The sequence below is a fragment of the Aristolochia californica genome, unplaced genomic scaffold (genome assembly GCF_029961685.1).
Source record: "Aristolochia californica isolate CCGP_79_NKW_82.1479 unplaced genomic scaffold, dmAriCali1.0.hap1 SCAF_6, whole genome shotgun sequence".
NCBI lineage: Eukaryota > Viridiplantae > Streptophyta > Magnoliopsida > Piperales > Aristolochiaceae > Aristolochia > Aristolochia californica.
Genome location: NW_027182257.1, coordinates 40721993 through 40738925, shown reverse-complemented (window position 1 = coordinate 40738925; position 16933 = coordinate 40721993). Strand labels below are relative to the sequence as shown.

General features: G+C 37.2%; 3 protein-coding genes across 4 annotated transcripts; all 3 read left to right on the top strand.

Annotated features, from left to right (window-relative positions):
- The first annotated feature begins 978 nt into the window (after nucleotides 1-978).
- On the top strand, nucleotides 979-2330 carry LOC137935542 (peroxidase 5-like). The gene is made up of 4 exons (XM_068780195.1): nucleotides 979-1188; nucleotides 1305-1496; nucleotides 1600-1762; nucleotides 1921-2330. The coding sequence occupies exons 1-4, from the start codon at nucleotides 979-981 to the stop codon at nucleotides 2328-2330; spliced, it is 975 nt and encodes a 324-aa protein (XP_068636296.1).
- A 5151-nt stretch (nucleotides 2331-7481) lies between these two features.
- LOC137967083 (uncharacterized) lies at nucleotides 7482-9583 on the top strand. Its single transcript, XM_068813507.1, has 6 exons — nucleotides 7482-7746; nucleotides 8361-8440; nucleotides 8577-8639; nucleotides 8852-8899; nucleotides 9049-9108; nucleotides 9328-9583. Exons 2-6 carry the CDS (start codon nucleotides 8393-8395, stop codon nucleotides 9409-9411), a joined length of 303 nt encoding a protein of 100 aa, XP_068669608.1. The 5' UTR covers nucleotides 7482-7746; nucleotides 8361-8392; the 3' UTR covers nucleotides 9412-9583.
- Nucleotides 9584-10070: 487 nt separating this feature from the next.
- Nucleotides 10071-16162, top strand: LOC137934727 (uncharacterized). Of its 2 annotated transcripts, none has more exons than XM_068779230.1 (6): nucleotides 10071-10516; nucleotides 13734-14667; nucleotides 14765-14860; nucleotides 15286-15422; nucleotides 15511-15718; nucleotides 15867-16162. In XM_068779230.1, the coding sequence occupies exons 1-5, from the start codon at nucleotides 10314-10316 to the stop codon at nucleotides 15680-15682; spliced, it is 1542 nt and encodes a 513-aa protein (XP_068635331.1). In that variant the 5' UTR covers nucleotides 10071-10313; the 3' UTR covers nucleotides 15683-15718; nucleotides 15867-16162. The 2 variants fall into 2 exon arrangements, with proteins under 2 accessions (XP_068635331.1, XP_068635330.1); XM_068779229.1 differs by having other exon boundaries at nucleotides 10072-10516; nucleotides 15511-15723.
- The last annotated feature ends 771 nt before the right edge of the window (nucleotides 16163-16933 follow it).

The window sequence follows — 16933 nt, the reverse complement described above, 5'->3', positions numbered from 1 at the left end:
CCATGAGATTCCTCTTATACTCCACGATATTAATTCTATTCTATGAAGTTTCTTATTTTGAGAGTCATGTAAGTCTCTTTCGTACATGTTCTTCAATACTTCCTTATTACTAAGGCTCCCACCACACACCAGTTTATAATATTAATTAAATATCCAAAAGCCATCAACAACGTCCTACCTATCTTTAACCAGAGATTGCTGAAAAAATTACATTTCGAGTCACCTTGAATCTATTTTATGTCTAATGAAGATTGAACTAGCAATATTCTTCACATACAAATGAATAAACTTTGAAACACTGCCCCTAATCAATTTGGTTATATAACATTGTCATGGGACAATGGACCCTTGAGCCGCTAGCACTCATATATGTTTCTAATTAAAGGATATAGAACTGATCTTGAAAGAATGTACCTAAAAAATTAAAAATGACCATTAGATAGCAGAAATTATGATATAGCTGTAATTGCTTCTGTTCATATTAAGCACCAGAAAAAGCCAGTCTCTGGGTAGCCACATTTTTTTAATCAATAAGAAGAGGACGAAGGTCAGATCATTGAAAAAGTTTCACTCCAAACCACTGTCTGCTGCCCATATATGGACATAAATCTGTTTCCTAAGTCAAAGCCAAGCACCAAATCCTACTAAATAATGCAACTCCACCCTCAAATCCACGCGTTACTGAAATTTTATATCATTGATTCACGTCAGTCTCCTCATAAATATATTAATTTCCAGCCAAATTTCTGGTAGTAGACAATGTTTCCTTCACAAAATCCAATAATTTCCTATTGATCAATCAAAAGAGAGCTTAATTTAATTAAGGTCACATTTCAACATCGGCCTTCAGTCTTATACAGCTAATAACCTTTTCATGAGCACTAGATTCCCAACTTGATCACGCATTTCCGCCGATATATAGCCATTAATGGATGAAATCTGTGTGCATGTGGTTTGAAGTGTTGAGAGTTTGAAGAGATGGGTCTTGGGGTAAAGATGTGGGTGGCTCTGGTACTGAGCTTGTCTCTGGTTGGCAGCATGGAAAGCCAGCTTTCAGCTGGGTTCTACGGAAGCACATGTAGCTTAGCTGAATTCGTTGTCAAGGATGAGGTTAGAAAGGCATTCATCAGAGACAAGGGTATAGCTGCTGGTCTGGTTAGGTTGCATTTCCATGACTGCTTTGTAAGGGTAAGTGGATTCTCTCTAGTTAGACTCCCGATCCATATCTGTATATAAGTAATTTAGCAGCTTCTACTCGCTCATTATACTCTTCAACTCCGATATATTTTTGGTCTGTGAAGTAGGGCTGTGATGGATCTGTGCTGATTGATTCGACTCCGTCGAACACCGCCGAGAAAGACTCGCCGGCAAACGGCCCCAGTCTTCGTGGGCTTGAGGTTATTGACAGTGCAAAGGCTAGACTGGAGACTATTTGTAAAGGAGTCGTTTCATGTGCAGATATACTAGCCTTTGCTGCAAGAGATAGCGTGGAAGTGGTAAGCTGAAGCAGCCTTCAGTTCAACATATAATTTGACAAGCCTCTGTCTCTCTCTTCCCTTACTAAATTGCAATGATTAGTTTTTTCTTCTGCTGTTGCAGACGGGAGGATTTGGGTATGACGTGCCTGCAGGAAGAAGAGATGGGCGGGTCTCAGTGGCCTCGGAGACGGTGGACTTGCCTCCACCATCCCTTGGTGTGGACCAGCTCACTCAGACCTTCGCTAAGAAGGGACTGACGCAGGAAGAAATGGTTACGCTTTCAGGTAATGGGAGGCACTGAAAACAATTAGTCGGCCATCCAACACCGTAGGTCTCTCTCATGGAAGGTCTTACTGTTCCTCCCACTATCTAGATTTAGTTATAAGCTCGCCACCTTGCAAGAAAAGAAACAACAGTAAACCATTTCACTTGTGCTGTACAGGAGCTCATACAATAGGCCGATCGCATTGTGCCTCCTTCACCTCAAGGCTCTACGGTTCTAACGCAACGACGGGTCAAGATCCAAGCTTGGATGCTAACTACGCAGCTCAACTGAAGCAACAATGCCCTCAAGGGAGAACGGATCCGAAGACAGTAATACCCATGAACCCCACTAGTCCAAATATGATGGACAACGGATACTACGTCGACATTCTGTCGAACAGGGGATTGTTTGCATCAGACCAGGCTCTCTTGACAAATCAAGTGACTGGGAGGCAAGTGTCTCAAAATGCTGCAAATGGGATTCTGTGGAAGACAAGGTTTGCTGCAGCCATGGCGAAGATGGGGCAGATTGGAGTTCTTACCGGCACTGCCGGAGAGATCCGCACCCATTGTAGAAAGATAAATTGATGAATGTGGATCAGAAAGGGATACTGAGAGACCAAAGATGTCCAGGATCGTGATTTTTATTTACTCTAAATATGAATTTCTATAACATTATGAAACTAAGGTAACCGATGATCACTGGAATCATAATGTGTATATTTTGATCAATTATTGGAGGAAGAGAGTTCTTTCTGGTTGATAATCAAGTGGAAGCCACAGATGCAATGCCCACATCTTTAGATTTTTAAGCTCCTTACCAACTCAAAGCTGGATAATCTTGTTTAGTTATTGAAAACTCTTTGGTAAGAAACAGATTTTCTTCCCCATGTCTGGGATATGAGATTGGTTCATACCTGTGATTGATCGAGTGATTTGCTGGAACTACTATGTCTAGGAAATCCTTTGATTCTATTGGCTGCGATATAGATTTTCTAGAGGAAGCTATCAAGGAGTTCTCATATCAATTTGCTAGATCAGCCAGTCTAGCAAATCCCATTTATTTAATTGGTTTGTTGGTCTATATGGAGCGGAAGATAGGAGTGTTTATTTTGCCTATTTACCCCTTTTTTCTTACATCTTTTATTAAAAAGAATAAAAATAGAACAAAAAATTCACCCGACTAGGCGTTAGGTAATTTTACCCAATTTATTAAATAAAATAAAAATGGGTAAGAGTTATTCTTTACCAGATTATGTGAAAGAATAATTCGCTAAATTTTTATTTGAATGAATGTAAGTTTGAGATAAAACATGATTCAAAGATCATTTTCTATTTGAATTTTGTAATATTCTTTTAAGTATTTTGTTATAACATTAGAATAATATTGTTCTTAGATTCCTATATGAATATGATGAAGTTATTTATTTTAGATTTTTATGGTCTTATAAAATTTGAAGTTAATTCAACTATTATTCTATTTATTTACCCAATTATCTAAACTACCACTTGATAATAGGTAAATAAATGGTATATGAAATGCAGATCTTCAACAACCTCAATAGATAGTCCAAGGTTTTTAGAAATAGAGGAAGGAAAATGCAATTGTGCGAGCCAACCTTCATCAACAATTTTATTTGTTTTCCAACTGCAAAAATGGTATGGAATTCTATTGCTATAACTTTTTATGGTGTAAAATTTCCCAAATATATGATTTTAAAAGATGAGTTAGTAGAATGAGACAAGTTGGGGGGGGGGGGGGGGGGGGGGGGGGGGGGGGGGGGGGGTGTTTCCATTGAAAATACTACAATGATCTTCAAGGTTTGTGACGAGAAATTGATTTTCGTCGCCCTAACTCGATGGAGTGCAAGGCAGATATATCAAAATATAATTCCATTATATAAGAAGATAGAGTCTATACTTTTGTTGATGGATTGAATGACTGATTGGATAAGATTAGGAGTGATGTGGTCCAATTGTGACCATTCCATACGGTCAAACAAGTCTTCATGTTCAAAGAGAAGAAATGAAACATGCAGTGATGATAACGATAACAGGAATATAAAATACAATTGGTGTTGTTATGGCTTCCAAAAGAGTCAAGATGAGCATTACAACCTACTTCCCTCCAACCCCTCTACAAGGAATAGAAAATCAAATACAACGTCCAAAGCTAAAGTGAAATCAGAAGGAGGATGTACTCATTGTGGACAAATAAATCATACTTGTGAAACTTGTTTTAAGTTACATGGGTATCCAAACTGGTGAAGTGATTTCAAGGCACTGAAACAACATGAAGCTACTACTAATGGAGGCTCAGGTCAGGCAGCTATAATGAATGTCGTATCTCAATTATCTATCATCTCAGAGGTGGAGTCTTCAAATGATCTGAATACTCTCAATGCACAAGGTAATTGTGATTATGTATTATTTAGCTCTAAACAAAGTGATTGTAGTGGCTGGATAATTGACTCAGGTGCAACTGATCACATGACATTTAATTCAAATGAATTTATCAATATCACTCAACCGAGGCAAACTAACATTACTAATGCTAATGGAGTTATATATCCAATTACCAGAGCTAAAAATGTTGGATTATCACCCTCACTCTCTTTATCAAACACCTTACTCATTCCATCTCTCCAGTAAATTAATATTTGTCAGTCGAGCTATTGAGGAACTGAATTATGTCACTTTGATGTATCCTACTTTTTGTCTTCTTCAGGATATTCTCACAAAAAAGATCATTGGTCATGGTACAAATAAGGTAATAGGGAGGGGAGTATATTATTTGGATGACTTTAGTTCGGGTAGAGGAAATAATATGCAACATGCATCGAATGTCAGGGAGAGACATATTTAGTTATGACACCATTGTTTGGAGCATTCGTCATTTGGTTATATAAAGTACTTGTTTTTTGCTTTATTTCCAGATGAGTCAGACTTTAAATGTCATATTTGCATCTTGGCCACATGTCATTGTGTACCTTATCCATTACGCTTGAATAAAAGTGAGATCCCGTTTGCCTTAATTCACAATGACGTTTGGGGACCTTCCCCAATTACTATTTCTTCTTGCATTTTGTGGTTTGTTACATTTGTAAATGACTACACTTGAATGACTTGGCTATATTTGATGAAACATAAAGATGCTGTGTTTGGTATATTCTAATCCTTTCATACAATGATTCAAAGATAGTTCTCAACTAAAATTCAGATTCTCTATTCTGATAATGGTGGAAAATATATCAATTAGGAATTCCAAACTTACTTCCAAATTCATGGTCTTCTACATGAGATTTCTTGTGTGCAAATGTCTTAACATAATGGAATTGTAGCACAGAAGAACAAACATATCTTAGATCAACATACTAAGTGTGATCCGTGTGCAGTGCATTGTGCTTTTTTGGGGTGTGGCACACAAAAAAGGGACATCGATGTTATAATCCGATCTCTAAGCACACCTATGTCACTATGGACATTACCTTCTTGGAATCTGAGAGTTTCAAATTCTTCTCTTCAAGGAGAGATGCAACATGAAGAGAAGATTTGGTGGAAGTAGCCAGGATTTGAAGATAATATAATGAATGAAGAAAATTTGGAAGAGAGAATTGATGATGAATAGGGACCAGGAAATGATACTAGTATTATTCAAGAATCTAAGTTTGAAAGCCCTCACTCCTCAGTACATGAAGACCCATCTCATGAGAATACTTTTGAGGTAAGCTCTCCTACTACACTTTCTCCTATTAATAACCAGTATTCCTCTGCTCATTATAATTTACCTTTTAGACACAATCGTGACAAACTACCAAATCGATACTCTCTAGAGTTTCAAGAAAGACGATCTATATATTCAATCGTGAATTATGTGTCCACTCAGAGATTATCAGAACCTCTTAAAGCATTTATGTTTACATTATCCTCATGTCATGTTCCCACTGGAATACAAGAAACATTGACAGATCCAAAGTGGGTTGGAGCTATAAAATAAGAAATGGAGGCTCTACAAAGAAATAAGACGAATTCTTGTTTCATTAACAAAAGGAAAGAAAAGTATCAAGTGCAAATGGGTTTTCTCTATCAAACACAAGGTAGACGGATCCATCGAAAGATGCAAAGCAAAACTTGTGGCAAAAGGAAATATATAGACATATGACGTTGACTATCAAGAAACGTTCTCACCAAGCACTATCAGGGTGTTGTTGTCTCTTGTAGCGAACTTAGGCTGACCGTTGCATCAGTTTGACATAAAGAATGTCTTTCTTCACGGTAATCTTGAGGAAGAGGTTTACATGGATATCCCACTGGAATTTACAACAACCTCAGAGAATAAGGTGGTGTATAATTTGCAACGCACATTATATGGGTTAAAAAAATCACCTCATGCATGGTTTGGATGATTTAGCTTAAATATGAAAAAAATATGGCTTCCAAAAAAGTAACTCAGATTATACTCTATTCTTGAAACATCAACTAGGATAGGTAACAACTTTAATAATCTATGTAGATGACATGATTATTACAAGAGAGGACATTAAAGAGATTTCTTGATCCAGGAATAATTTTCAACCAATTTTGAAATGAAAAATCTCAAAAGATTGAAGTATTTTTTGGCAATTGAAGTAGCTAGATCAAAACAAAGTATATTTCTTTCTCAAATGAAATATGTGCTAGATTTACTGTTAGAAGTAGCAATACTTGACTGTAAACCAACTGACACTCCAATTGTCCAAAATCACAAGCTAGGAGAGCATGCAGATCAAGTACCAACTAATAAAGAAAGGTATAAAAAATTAGTTGGCATGCTAATCTATTTATCCCATACTTGCCTAAATATTGTTTATGATGTAAGCATAGTGAGTCAATTTATGCATTGTCCTAGTGATGATCATATGGAAGTAGTAACTCGAATTCTTCGCTATTTAAAACTCTCTCCTAGAAAAAGGGTTTAAGTTCTCTAAGAATTATTATATAAATATTGAGGGTTATACAGATGTAGATTGGGCAATGAATGTTTTTTAATCCACGTTAGGATATTTCACCTTCGTACGAGGTTGGTCACATGGAGAAATAATATGCAAAAGGTTGTATCATTATCCAGTGCCGAAGCCGAGTTTAGAGGAATGGCTAAAGGTCTTTGTGATTTTTTTTTGTCTTAAAATATTGCTTTCAGAGATTGGATTTGCCCTTAATGTTGAAATGAACTTGTTTTATGACAACAAAATAGTCATTGATAGTTCTCATAATCTAATCGATCAAACTAAACATGTTGAGGTGGACCGATACTTCATCAAACAGAATCTTGAAGCTAAGATAATTTGATTTCCATTTGTCTAATCTAAAGACCAAACTTGTAAATATTCTTACAAAGGTTGTTACCATCAAGACATTTTAGAACTCACTTGACAAATTAGGCAAGAAAGACATTTACGCACCAACTTGAGGGGGGAGTGTTGGTGTGAGTTATCAATGAGAGATTATAATGTCATTTTGGGAATGTTAGGTATTGACGAAGAATTATAGGAACAGTTTATCGGTTCCTTCCTTCTAGGTTGATCCATGATTTTAGCATTATTCTCTGGTTTTGCTATATAACAATGTATTCAGTTTCTGTTTGAATAAGAAAGAAAAAAATCTCATTGTTTTATCAAAATAACTCCAACTCAAACCCATGACAATGAATAAGATTTTTCTAAGTGGACTTTCTCTTCCCTCTCTACATATAGAGATATATATTTAGCATTTAAATATTTTTAGTTGAACGCCAGAGTCCATTTTTCCCACTTCGAGCTTGGAGAATTTCTCTCGGACCCATTCAAACAGATACAGAAGGTGCGGCTCTCTCTGCGGAGACACAAAATGTAAATGATTCCAATATAAAGAGCTCTGGTTCTTTTCCTTCTCCATTTCTTCGACTATTTTTCTCCATCTTCTCTGTTTTCAACGACTTCATCTCAACGCCTCATACGTTGATCCTTCATTTGTCATCTTCTTCCATGTAAGCTTTTCTTTCAACTCCTTTCCCTTTTTATTTTCGTGTATCAAATACTTTTTAAGGATAGAATTTCACATTCTGTAATCTACTTATGTTCTTGTTGTTTGATGATTTAGATCCTGCTGGTACAATGAAAATCACATTTTATATGATTTAAGTCTCTGATTTTTTTTCCAAACATAATGAATCGATTTTCTGAAGAGTTAGGTCATAACTTGTAAAAAAGTCAGCCTCTGCAATTCTTCATGCATTTTTCAGCCGTGGAGATCTTTAACTCTGTAGAGGCACAATCTGTACTTTTGAATAATATCTTTACGATGATATCGACCTTATGACGAATTGATTGATAAAAAGATCAGGCTAAGGTTTTCTATTCAAATCATCAAAGTGGGAGTTTTCCTGTAGAATCAGATCATGTTTTCTAAGGAACAAATTGTCTTAGCTCCTTGCCACTGATTGTTGTGTGAGATTATCCAAAAGGTCTAAGTTGTTTACACAGGTTCACTTTTTGCTTCACTCTGGATGCATACCAAAAATGTTTAGTTAAGTTTCTATTTTCTTTATTGGCTATATATCGTTGTTGAGGCTCAATAAGAAATCTGATACTACATTTGCAGCTATAGAATATTGTACACGAAATGCTTCAAGCATGAGTACTGAAAATGAGGAAAATGCAATGCCTTCATCTGAAGAGGAGGTAATTGACTAATATTTCTAACTAAGATAAGTCATTCTAGGATTTGTTTCATCCATTTATTCTAGGGTTTGTTTCATCCATGCTTCCGGAGCCATTAACAATGCACCAAAAACATATGCCAAACTATGTTCTACAGGAGGAAGCAATCAAGAAGAAGTATGGTGGGATGCTACAGAAAAAGCTTCCACTGATAAGCAAGGTACTAATCAATATTCTTCCAATTTGTTTTATATTTCTAAGGTCTTGTTATGTTGCTTATTTATGTCATTTACTGGATTTATTTTTTCTCTGCCAAATAAAATTTAAATGATGTAATCTTATTTATCATTGAACATGAGCACTGCACAAACCCTTTATGTGTTTTGCTTCTAAAATTCTGGATGCATAACAATTTAGTCATTTATGCTCCAGGACAATGAACGAGCTTACTTTGACTCTGCTGACTGGGCATTGGAGAAGGTATTGAAGTGGTATTTTCCCGAATTTTTATCTTGCCACAAGCACACACACCAAGGCTGAAGGAGCTTGCTTCACTGGTATTTAATTGTGTGCACTTAATAAAGTTAATAGTTGGTGTCATTACATAATGACTTCAATTATCTTAGCAGCAAGGTGGAAAAACAGAGAAAGCACCAGAAGGTACAGAGGCACTTCCACCAAAGTTGGAAGTAAGTGAGTTTTTTCTCCTCAATTATCTGCAATTTGTTTGCTTTCCCCACTGCTAACCGTTAATCATTCACCTAAGACACAACGTCGTAATCTGGAGGGCTAATTATGTCGTAATCTGGCAATGTCTTCTCTCTCTACTAATTTTGGGCCATTTCTTTCATTAAAATGTGCATTATGCTCCCTAATCACCTGCATTGGTTTCACCTTTTTGTGAGCAGCCCACACCACAAGACCAAGTGCGTGCAAGGAAATCAGCTTATGCTCCTGTGGATGGTGAAGCATCTGGAGATTCAGGTCATTAAGGTCATTTTGACACCAGTAGCAAATCTTTATTTTTTATTTTCTAATTTTTTGTATTATGGTACTTCTTGAACCTTGGCTTTTATAGCTGGAAATGTCATCGTCCAAAGAACTGTTTTTCAGAATGTAATTTTGATCTATTATTGTTGCTAAACTTTTACTTTGGTTTCTAATGTAGACACAAACACTACAATTAATTTTCATTTCTCATGGCAGCTCAAGTATAAGAAAACTGGTCAAATAAGATTTTTCATCAATAAAATTGTTCCTTTTGTTGTGAAACATGTTACCCACTGTTAGTCACAAGCATTTAGGTCTAGCAACAAAGATGATTGTTTTGAAATTCAATTATCTTGCTGGTGCAGTGAGAAGTTAGGACCGATGTGTATTGTATGTCAAGCTCTTCCTCTTATTAGAAGATGATGAAAGGAGGCTCTTCCTTCTACAGGGACCGTTCAAATAATTCTTAATTATCTATTTTGTATGTAATAGATAATGAATAATATAATTAAATTAAAGTACCTGAATAATCGGATATTTTTATTTTATTAATTTATGATAAATATAAATCGATAAACGGGAAAAATTAACACATAAAGGCGACGAGAAGAGAGGTGGAACGTCATTGTATTATCGGGCCTTTCGTGAGTCTCCTTAGGCCTAAGAGAACTTTAAAGGAAAGAAAGAAGGTAAGCTGTACAACATCTGTTTAAATAATGTAAGCTGAAATCGTTGTAACAGCTCAACAGAAAACGTGGTAACCTTCCACGCTACAGCACACCGACATTTTCTTCCCTCCAAAACTCTCACTACACTGTCTGTATAACGCCGTCGACCACCACAAGATGCGGCGAGAGATTCTCCTTCTGTAACCTCTATATAAGATTTTTCCACTCTACGGCCCATGGATCTAGCTGGTACACTCGGTCTCCTCCTCCTCGCGCTCACCTTCTCGTCCGTCAAAATCGATGCCTCGCTCCACTTCTATGATCGAGAGACCTTCCGTGAGATCGGCAATTCCTACCTCCTCGCCGGTGGCAGCGAAGGTATTGTCGCGGGATCCGATAATGTGCAGCCGCAGATCGAAGATGGCCGGTCATTTATTCGGTAACTTTGAATTTTTAACTAAATTCTGCGCCTTCTATTATGCCTTGATTTCTTTGCTACGCTTTTTGACATTTCTATGATTAATTTGGACGAATGAAAGGTTAAGTGGATGTTGTGGTAATTTTTGGTAGATCTTTGCTGTTGCTTTGTTGCACACGTACTGAATTTGAAGAAATTATGAGGACTTCAACTGAAAAAGGTGTTGCTTTATATAGAGAAAGGTGGAAGAGCATCTTGGAGCCAATATTAGGATCTTGATCTGACAGATTTTAAGAAAACTTTTGGCTGCTGAGGACACAAAGATAACTACTCTGTGATACATGTCAAAGAAGGGTAGTTTGTATTAGATCATGAAAGAGAGTTTCTCCTACTACATGGAAATGTGTTAGTATAAACTAGATGTGATATTTATACCTGCATAGAAGCGAGAATTTTTTTATGCAGGGAGGAGATGGAGAAGTTGTTGGAAGAGTGACTCATATCAAGGGGTTGGTCTGAAATGATTTTATTATCTGACATCGATTCTTTCCACAGTATGGAAAGCTCAAGATCTCGAATGCTATGCCACAATAATAAGAAAGTTCAGGATGTTAAGACACTAGCAGCAATGCGGTGGTTCCCGAGATCTAAGATGAGATTAATTGGGGTTTTGGAGGAAGTGGTAAGGGGACATGATGCTTTGTTTTAACTCCAAAAGAACTGGCATGGCAACAGCGACGAATTGGGCAACTTGGTAAAACAGCAGCAATGGTGGCTCAAATGGTGTGATCTTACTACAAACAAGAGATTAGTGAATTGGTGACTATGGTGTGGCACTGTCCACAGTGCAAAAACTGGGGAGCAGTGGTGCTTAAGGAGAGAAACTAGCACTCGTCAGAGAAGAGGAAGATGACAAGAGAAAAGAAACTGATTAGCCACCATGGATTCTGAATTGGTCTGAGTCTTTAAAAAGAAAAAGACTTTACATCCAAAAGTGGGCAATGGATGCAGAATTTGACTTATTTTGCTAAAAATTCACTCTTGATACTATTTGTTGGGTAGTAAAGATAAAAAATCCCAGTGAAGCAAGAGCTATATTATAGGAGGTTAGCATGGGATCAATTGGGGCGACCACTGTAGAGATGGAAACTGGAACTAAAACCAACTCCTATAATCATAAGATGCTAACATGTTAGGCACAACTAAGTGTCTTCTGAGATTAGGAAATCTAAATCCAGAAATTTAAGTAAAAATTTTGAAGCAAATTTAACATTGTAATTGTTCACATATTGGCTCACATATGGCCATATATAAAACGTCAGTTGGAAGACAATAGATATTCATTACTAGGTTAAGATTCATGTGGATGACTCTTTGATCCAAATATATTAAAAAACTAAATATTTGAAGGTATATCTAAGAAAAGTCCTCTAGACTCCAACAAAAAAATCACTATCTCAAAAATGAGTACCAAATTCAGGAAACCTGATGAGTTGATTGTCTGCGGTAGGATTGCTTAGCCTTTAGTTATCAATGAAGAAATTTTTTGAAGCAAATACAAAAAATGTTTTTCGTTAGGAAAATCATACACAAGTTCTTTTCTCTTTGTTGGAAATGTACAAATGGAGGCCATATGAATTGGTTGATTTCATCAAGTGTGAGTTTGGTTCACAGTTGAAGAATGAGTCCTTTTCACCAATTTGGTAAAACATTATAGACAGAAAATGTGGGAGATGTAGTATGCTGGCTTTCCCAACTTAAGTCTCAGGTTGTGTTGCAGGTGGCAAGAAAAATAAGTTATCATAGTAGGCATGAGACAGATTGACTGGGATGAAACACTCATTGTGAATCTGAAATGAGATATGTTGAAAAGTGCTTTGCCAAAACTGAACCCTCTTGAAATATGGGCATAGATATCTGTCTAATTTGTGAGAATATGCTAATGAAATACCCAGTTCCTTATAAGTTATCCTTTCTTTTCCTCAACCTCTGTGAAACTTTTCTAAATCCCGTAAGTCTATCTTTGCTCCTAGCAAGAACATGGAAATTGTGCCACCGGTCTCTCTTCTCTCTGTTTGCTTTCTTTTCTTCCTTGTCCGTTAAAGTTGATTGTCTTGCAAGCAAATATGTCTACTTCAAGGGAGATGTGGTATTTTGTCCTCAAGACCAACTACACTTCTTCCTCTCTCTCTTGCAGTGCCTTGAATGACATCTTTTGCTGGCATCCTCTCTTCATCCAGATTGACAAATGGTGCTCTTCCTATACTGTTCTTCCCAATGGGACCTTCCTATGACCAATGGGTACAACCATGGTCACCGCATTTCATAGTGTACAGAACGTTACGTTTCCTATCATTCTATATATATATTTTGCTCCATCTCTCATGGCAGCTTGTGATCTCTGCAGATTGGGCTTTTCCAGTCTGTGGTAACTCCATTGCCCTAATCAGAACCCTTATCTTCTCGTGCATTATTGAAAATTCAAGATGAATTATGTAGGAGATGAGATGTTTTGCCAAGATGGTAAAGACCTGATTGTATGATTTGTTAGGTTTGGTATTCTTTGAATTTTCTAGACGTTGTACCACCTGTCTCGCATACCTAGACATAGTCTTTAAAAAAAAATGGATTATTTTTTTCTTAAGGGGGAGGTGAAAGTTGATAATCTAAGGTTTTTGAAGAGGAAAATTCAGACTTTTTTTATCCCCAATTTTATGCAACTGAAACTATATGTCCAACATAGATTCATGGGTATAATGTCCATTTTCATGAAATGATCATGAAGTGAGGGCTTTCGCTTTTTTTTTTTTTTTTTTTACTGGTTTTTTAAAGAAAAGTAGAGTTTAACTGACAGACAACATTCACTGAGGTTGCTAAGCTGATCATGATCTCATTTTTATCCTGGCCAGAACGTGAACAAGTAGCATTAAATGAGTACTTGGGTCATGTATAAAGTAAATTGAAACTCCTTACATGTAGCTGTACTGATGGTAATCTGCTACATTCCCTATAATTATTTCAAGGACGTCAATATTGTTGAGTACTTGCTTTGTCTGACATGTCTAGACGTCTACCCATTAGTTACTGCAGTTTCATGTGAAAGTGGGAAATTCTTGCATACTGAACATTGTCAAAATCTATTTGTTGCATATTACAACATTTTTAGTATTGTTTGTCCTACATAATCAATGGGCTAGGTGAGGGAACCCTCTTCTGAGTAATAATGGTGCCTGTACAGGTTTGAGAACATTACATTCTGGAGGCCTAAGGAAGCTGCTGAGCAGCCTTCAAATATGGAACACAACACTGGGTTGATTCAAGCCATTATTTTTGAGGCAGCTGATCGTGACAATATTGGTGGATCTGCCTATGGAGGACAGAGATCCATATGCTGCACACCGGATCTTGCCAAGCTTGAAGGTTGCAAACAGGGTGAAGTCCTCAGAAGACCTGCCACAGATCCTACTTGGCCATATGTGATAAACACACATTTCAGTGATGACTTTCTCTTTACTGAAATGGACCCAACAGAGGTAGCTATAACAAAGACTGGCATGTACAGCTTGTTCTTCATCTCCTGTGATCCCAACCTTAAAGGATTGGTGATGAGTGGAAAGACAGTCTGGAAAAACCCCAACGGTTATTTGCCAGGGCGGATGGCCCCGCTAATGACATTTTACATTTTTATGTCTCTTGCATATTTGCTGCTCAGCATAATTTGGTTATCTCAGTATATAAGATTTTGGAATGACATAATCCAGATTCAGCACTGTATCGCTGTCGTTATTGCACTGGGTTTGTTTGAGATGACCCTATGGTACCTAGACTATGCATACTTTAATGCAACAGGGACAAGACCAATTGGGATCACATCTTGGGTGGTTACCATAGGAGCTGTAAGAAAGACAATTTCACGTCTTATTGTACTTTGTGTTTCTATGGGGTATGGCGTGGTGCGGCCTACTCTTGGTGGCCTCACCTCAAAGGTGCTTATAATTGGACTGACATATTTCCTGGCATCAGAGTTACTGGATATAACTGAAAATGTGGGGATCATTGATGACATATCAGGGAAGGCAAGACTCATTCTTGTTCTCCCTGATGCTTTTTTGGATGCATTTCTTATTCTGTGGATTTTCACTTCCCTTTCTAAGACACTAGAGAAGCTACAGGTATGTCCATTTCCCCCTTAATCTGGAGTTTGAATTTGTATTCTATTATTTAAACTTTAAATTTGGGCTTGAAGCTGATTATAGTAGCAATTTTCAGGCAAGAAGGAGTTCAGTTAAGCTGGATATTTACAGGAAGTTCACTAATGCATTGGCAGTGGCAGTGATTGCTTCAGTTGCTTGGATTGGCTTTGAGGTATGAATTTCCTCCAGATAGCACAGTATAGTCTTGATTCCACCAGATCAGTGTTACTTGTAACAGCACCAGGTTTTGTATTGGGAACCTTAGAATCTGATACAAGATGCCTGATATGTTTTCTGCATCAGGTTGTGTTGTTTTTCACTCAGAATAAAAAAACTGTTTAACAAATATAAATATATTGTGTATTATACAGATGTGTTGTATCAGATCCTTCAAAATTCTATATGTATCTTCTAATAGCTATTCAATCAGCGATGTGGGCGACACTGCACCTGATTGTCTCCGTTAACTAACATTCGTTAATTTTATTCTAGCTTTCATTTGAAACTATAGAGGACACCTCAGCATGTGTGATAACTCCTATTACGAGTCCATGGTTATGATTGTCTCAAATCTGGTTGATATCATACTTACTGCAGGTTTACTTCAAGGCAACAGATCCTTTCAGTGAACGGTGGCAGAATGCTTGGGTAATTACTGCATTTTGGGATGTTCTAGCCTTTGGCTTGCTCTGTGTTATCTGCTTCCTCTGGGCACCATCCCTGAACGCTCAAAGGTACAAAACTTTCTTACTAACACGTACATACTTTAAGACACTGAAGTAGCACGTTTCTCCCTTATAACTTGTGTTGGCCTAACAACAGGTATGCCTACTCTGAGGAATTAGGGGATGAGCTTGATGAGGAAGCTCAATCTCTGACTAAGGGATCATCAGAAGGTGATTTGAGCTTAGTGAAGCAGGAGAAAGACAGAAGCATTGGTGGCACAGATGTATTTATTTTAGAAGATCAACCAGAAGAGGATAAAAGGGAATGATGGGAAGGTGTTAGCCTATCCTTATACAAGATCGATGTAAGGTTGGTCACAGTTTTCCTGTAGTTTTTTTTTAAACTGTAATTTGTAGCTTTCTTTTACTGGTTATAATTAGGTGTGAGATATGCATACGTAGCATTGTTTATCCCCTTACTGTCTTCATCTGCTCTGGCTGACCACTCAACAGGATCCATGCCTGAAGAAGATTTGCGTGAGGGTTTCAAATTAGCGGTTATGAATTGAGTGAGGTTGCGTGGTTCTTCAAACTGGAACTAGTTCACATGATGGCTGTTTTGGGCACTAGAGGAAGTCATTGGCTATCATCTGCTGTTACCACGTTCTAAACCTTGTAGCATACAGAAATGGAGCCTTCAGCTTCTTGTGAGTAGTAGTCCTATAAGTGTTCATGTCAATGACCATAACAGTCTATTCCTTGATGGTTTTTGCTCTAGATTAGATAATTCTGCTAGTTTTTGTGACAAATCTTACTTTGCCTTCAGATAACCTTTTCGTGTCCACCATGCTACATGGCATATAACTCATTCTTCAATCCTTTTTAATAGTTTTTTGGGACTGTTGTGCTACCCTAGGAAAACAAAATGACAGAAAAATTATTTTTCTCATTGAATTTTTTTTACTAAAACAATTCTCTTTGACTGATTTTCTTGCATTTATTTTGGCATTGGAAACAATGTCAAAATTAGTTATAAAATTTGTGTTTACACTAAAAATAATTTTTTTTATAAATATTAAAAATAACATTGGAAAAAGAGGTTGATGATCAATAACCACATTAATGTTTTTAGTTCATTTTCCCCATAATTTTATATTGGAGTGAGTAATAGAATTTTCCGTGAAGATAGAATTCCTGAAGACTAGCAAAGAATTGTCATGTTTCACAGACCGAATACACAGAGAGAGGGGGAGTGACCCAACGTCATTTAAGGGCTCACGTCCCCTCTCTGTGCGCACCCGAGAGTAACAATTCTCATCGCCAAGATGGTTACGTGGAGAGTGGTGCAGCATCTCCATTCTCAGCCCTCCCTTCTGTTAAGAGGCAGAGAACAAGAGAACAACCTGAGAAAGGAGGGATGGTGGGACTCACCGCTTAACCCACCCCGCTGCCATCCCTGAACAAGGATGCATAAGATTTTGGGTACGCATTTTTTATTTTAACAAAGGCACACATCAACACCAGTTTAATTTCAATAGATTTATTTTGTTAATTTGAGTTACTTTACTTATGGAGTAAGA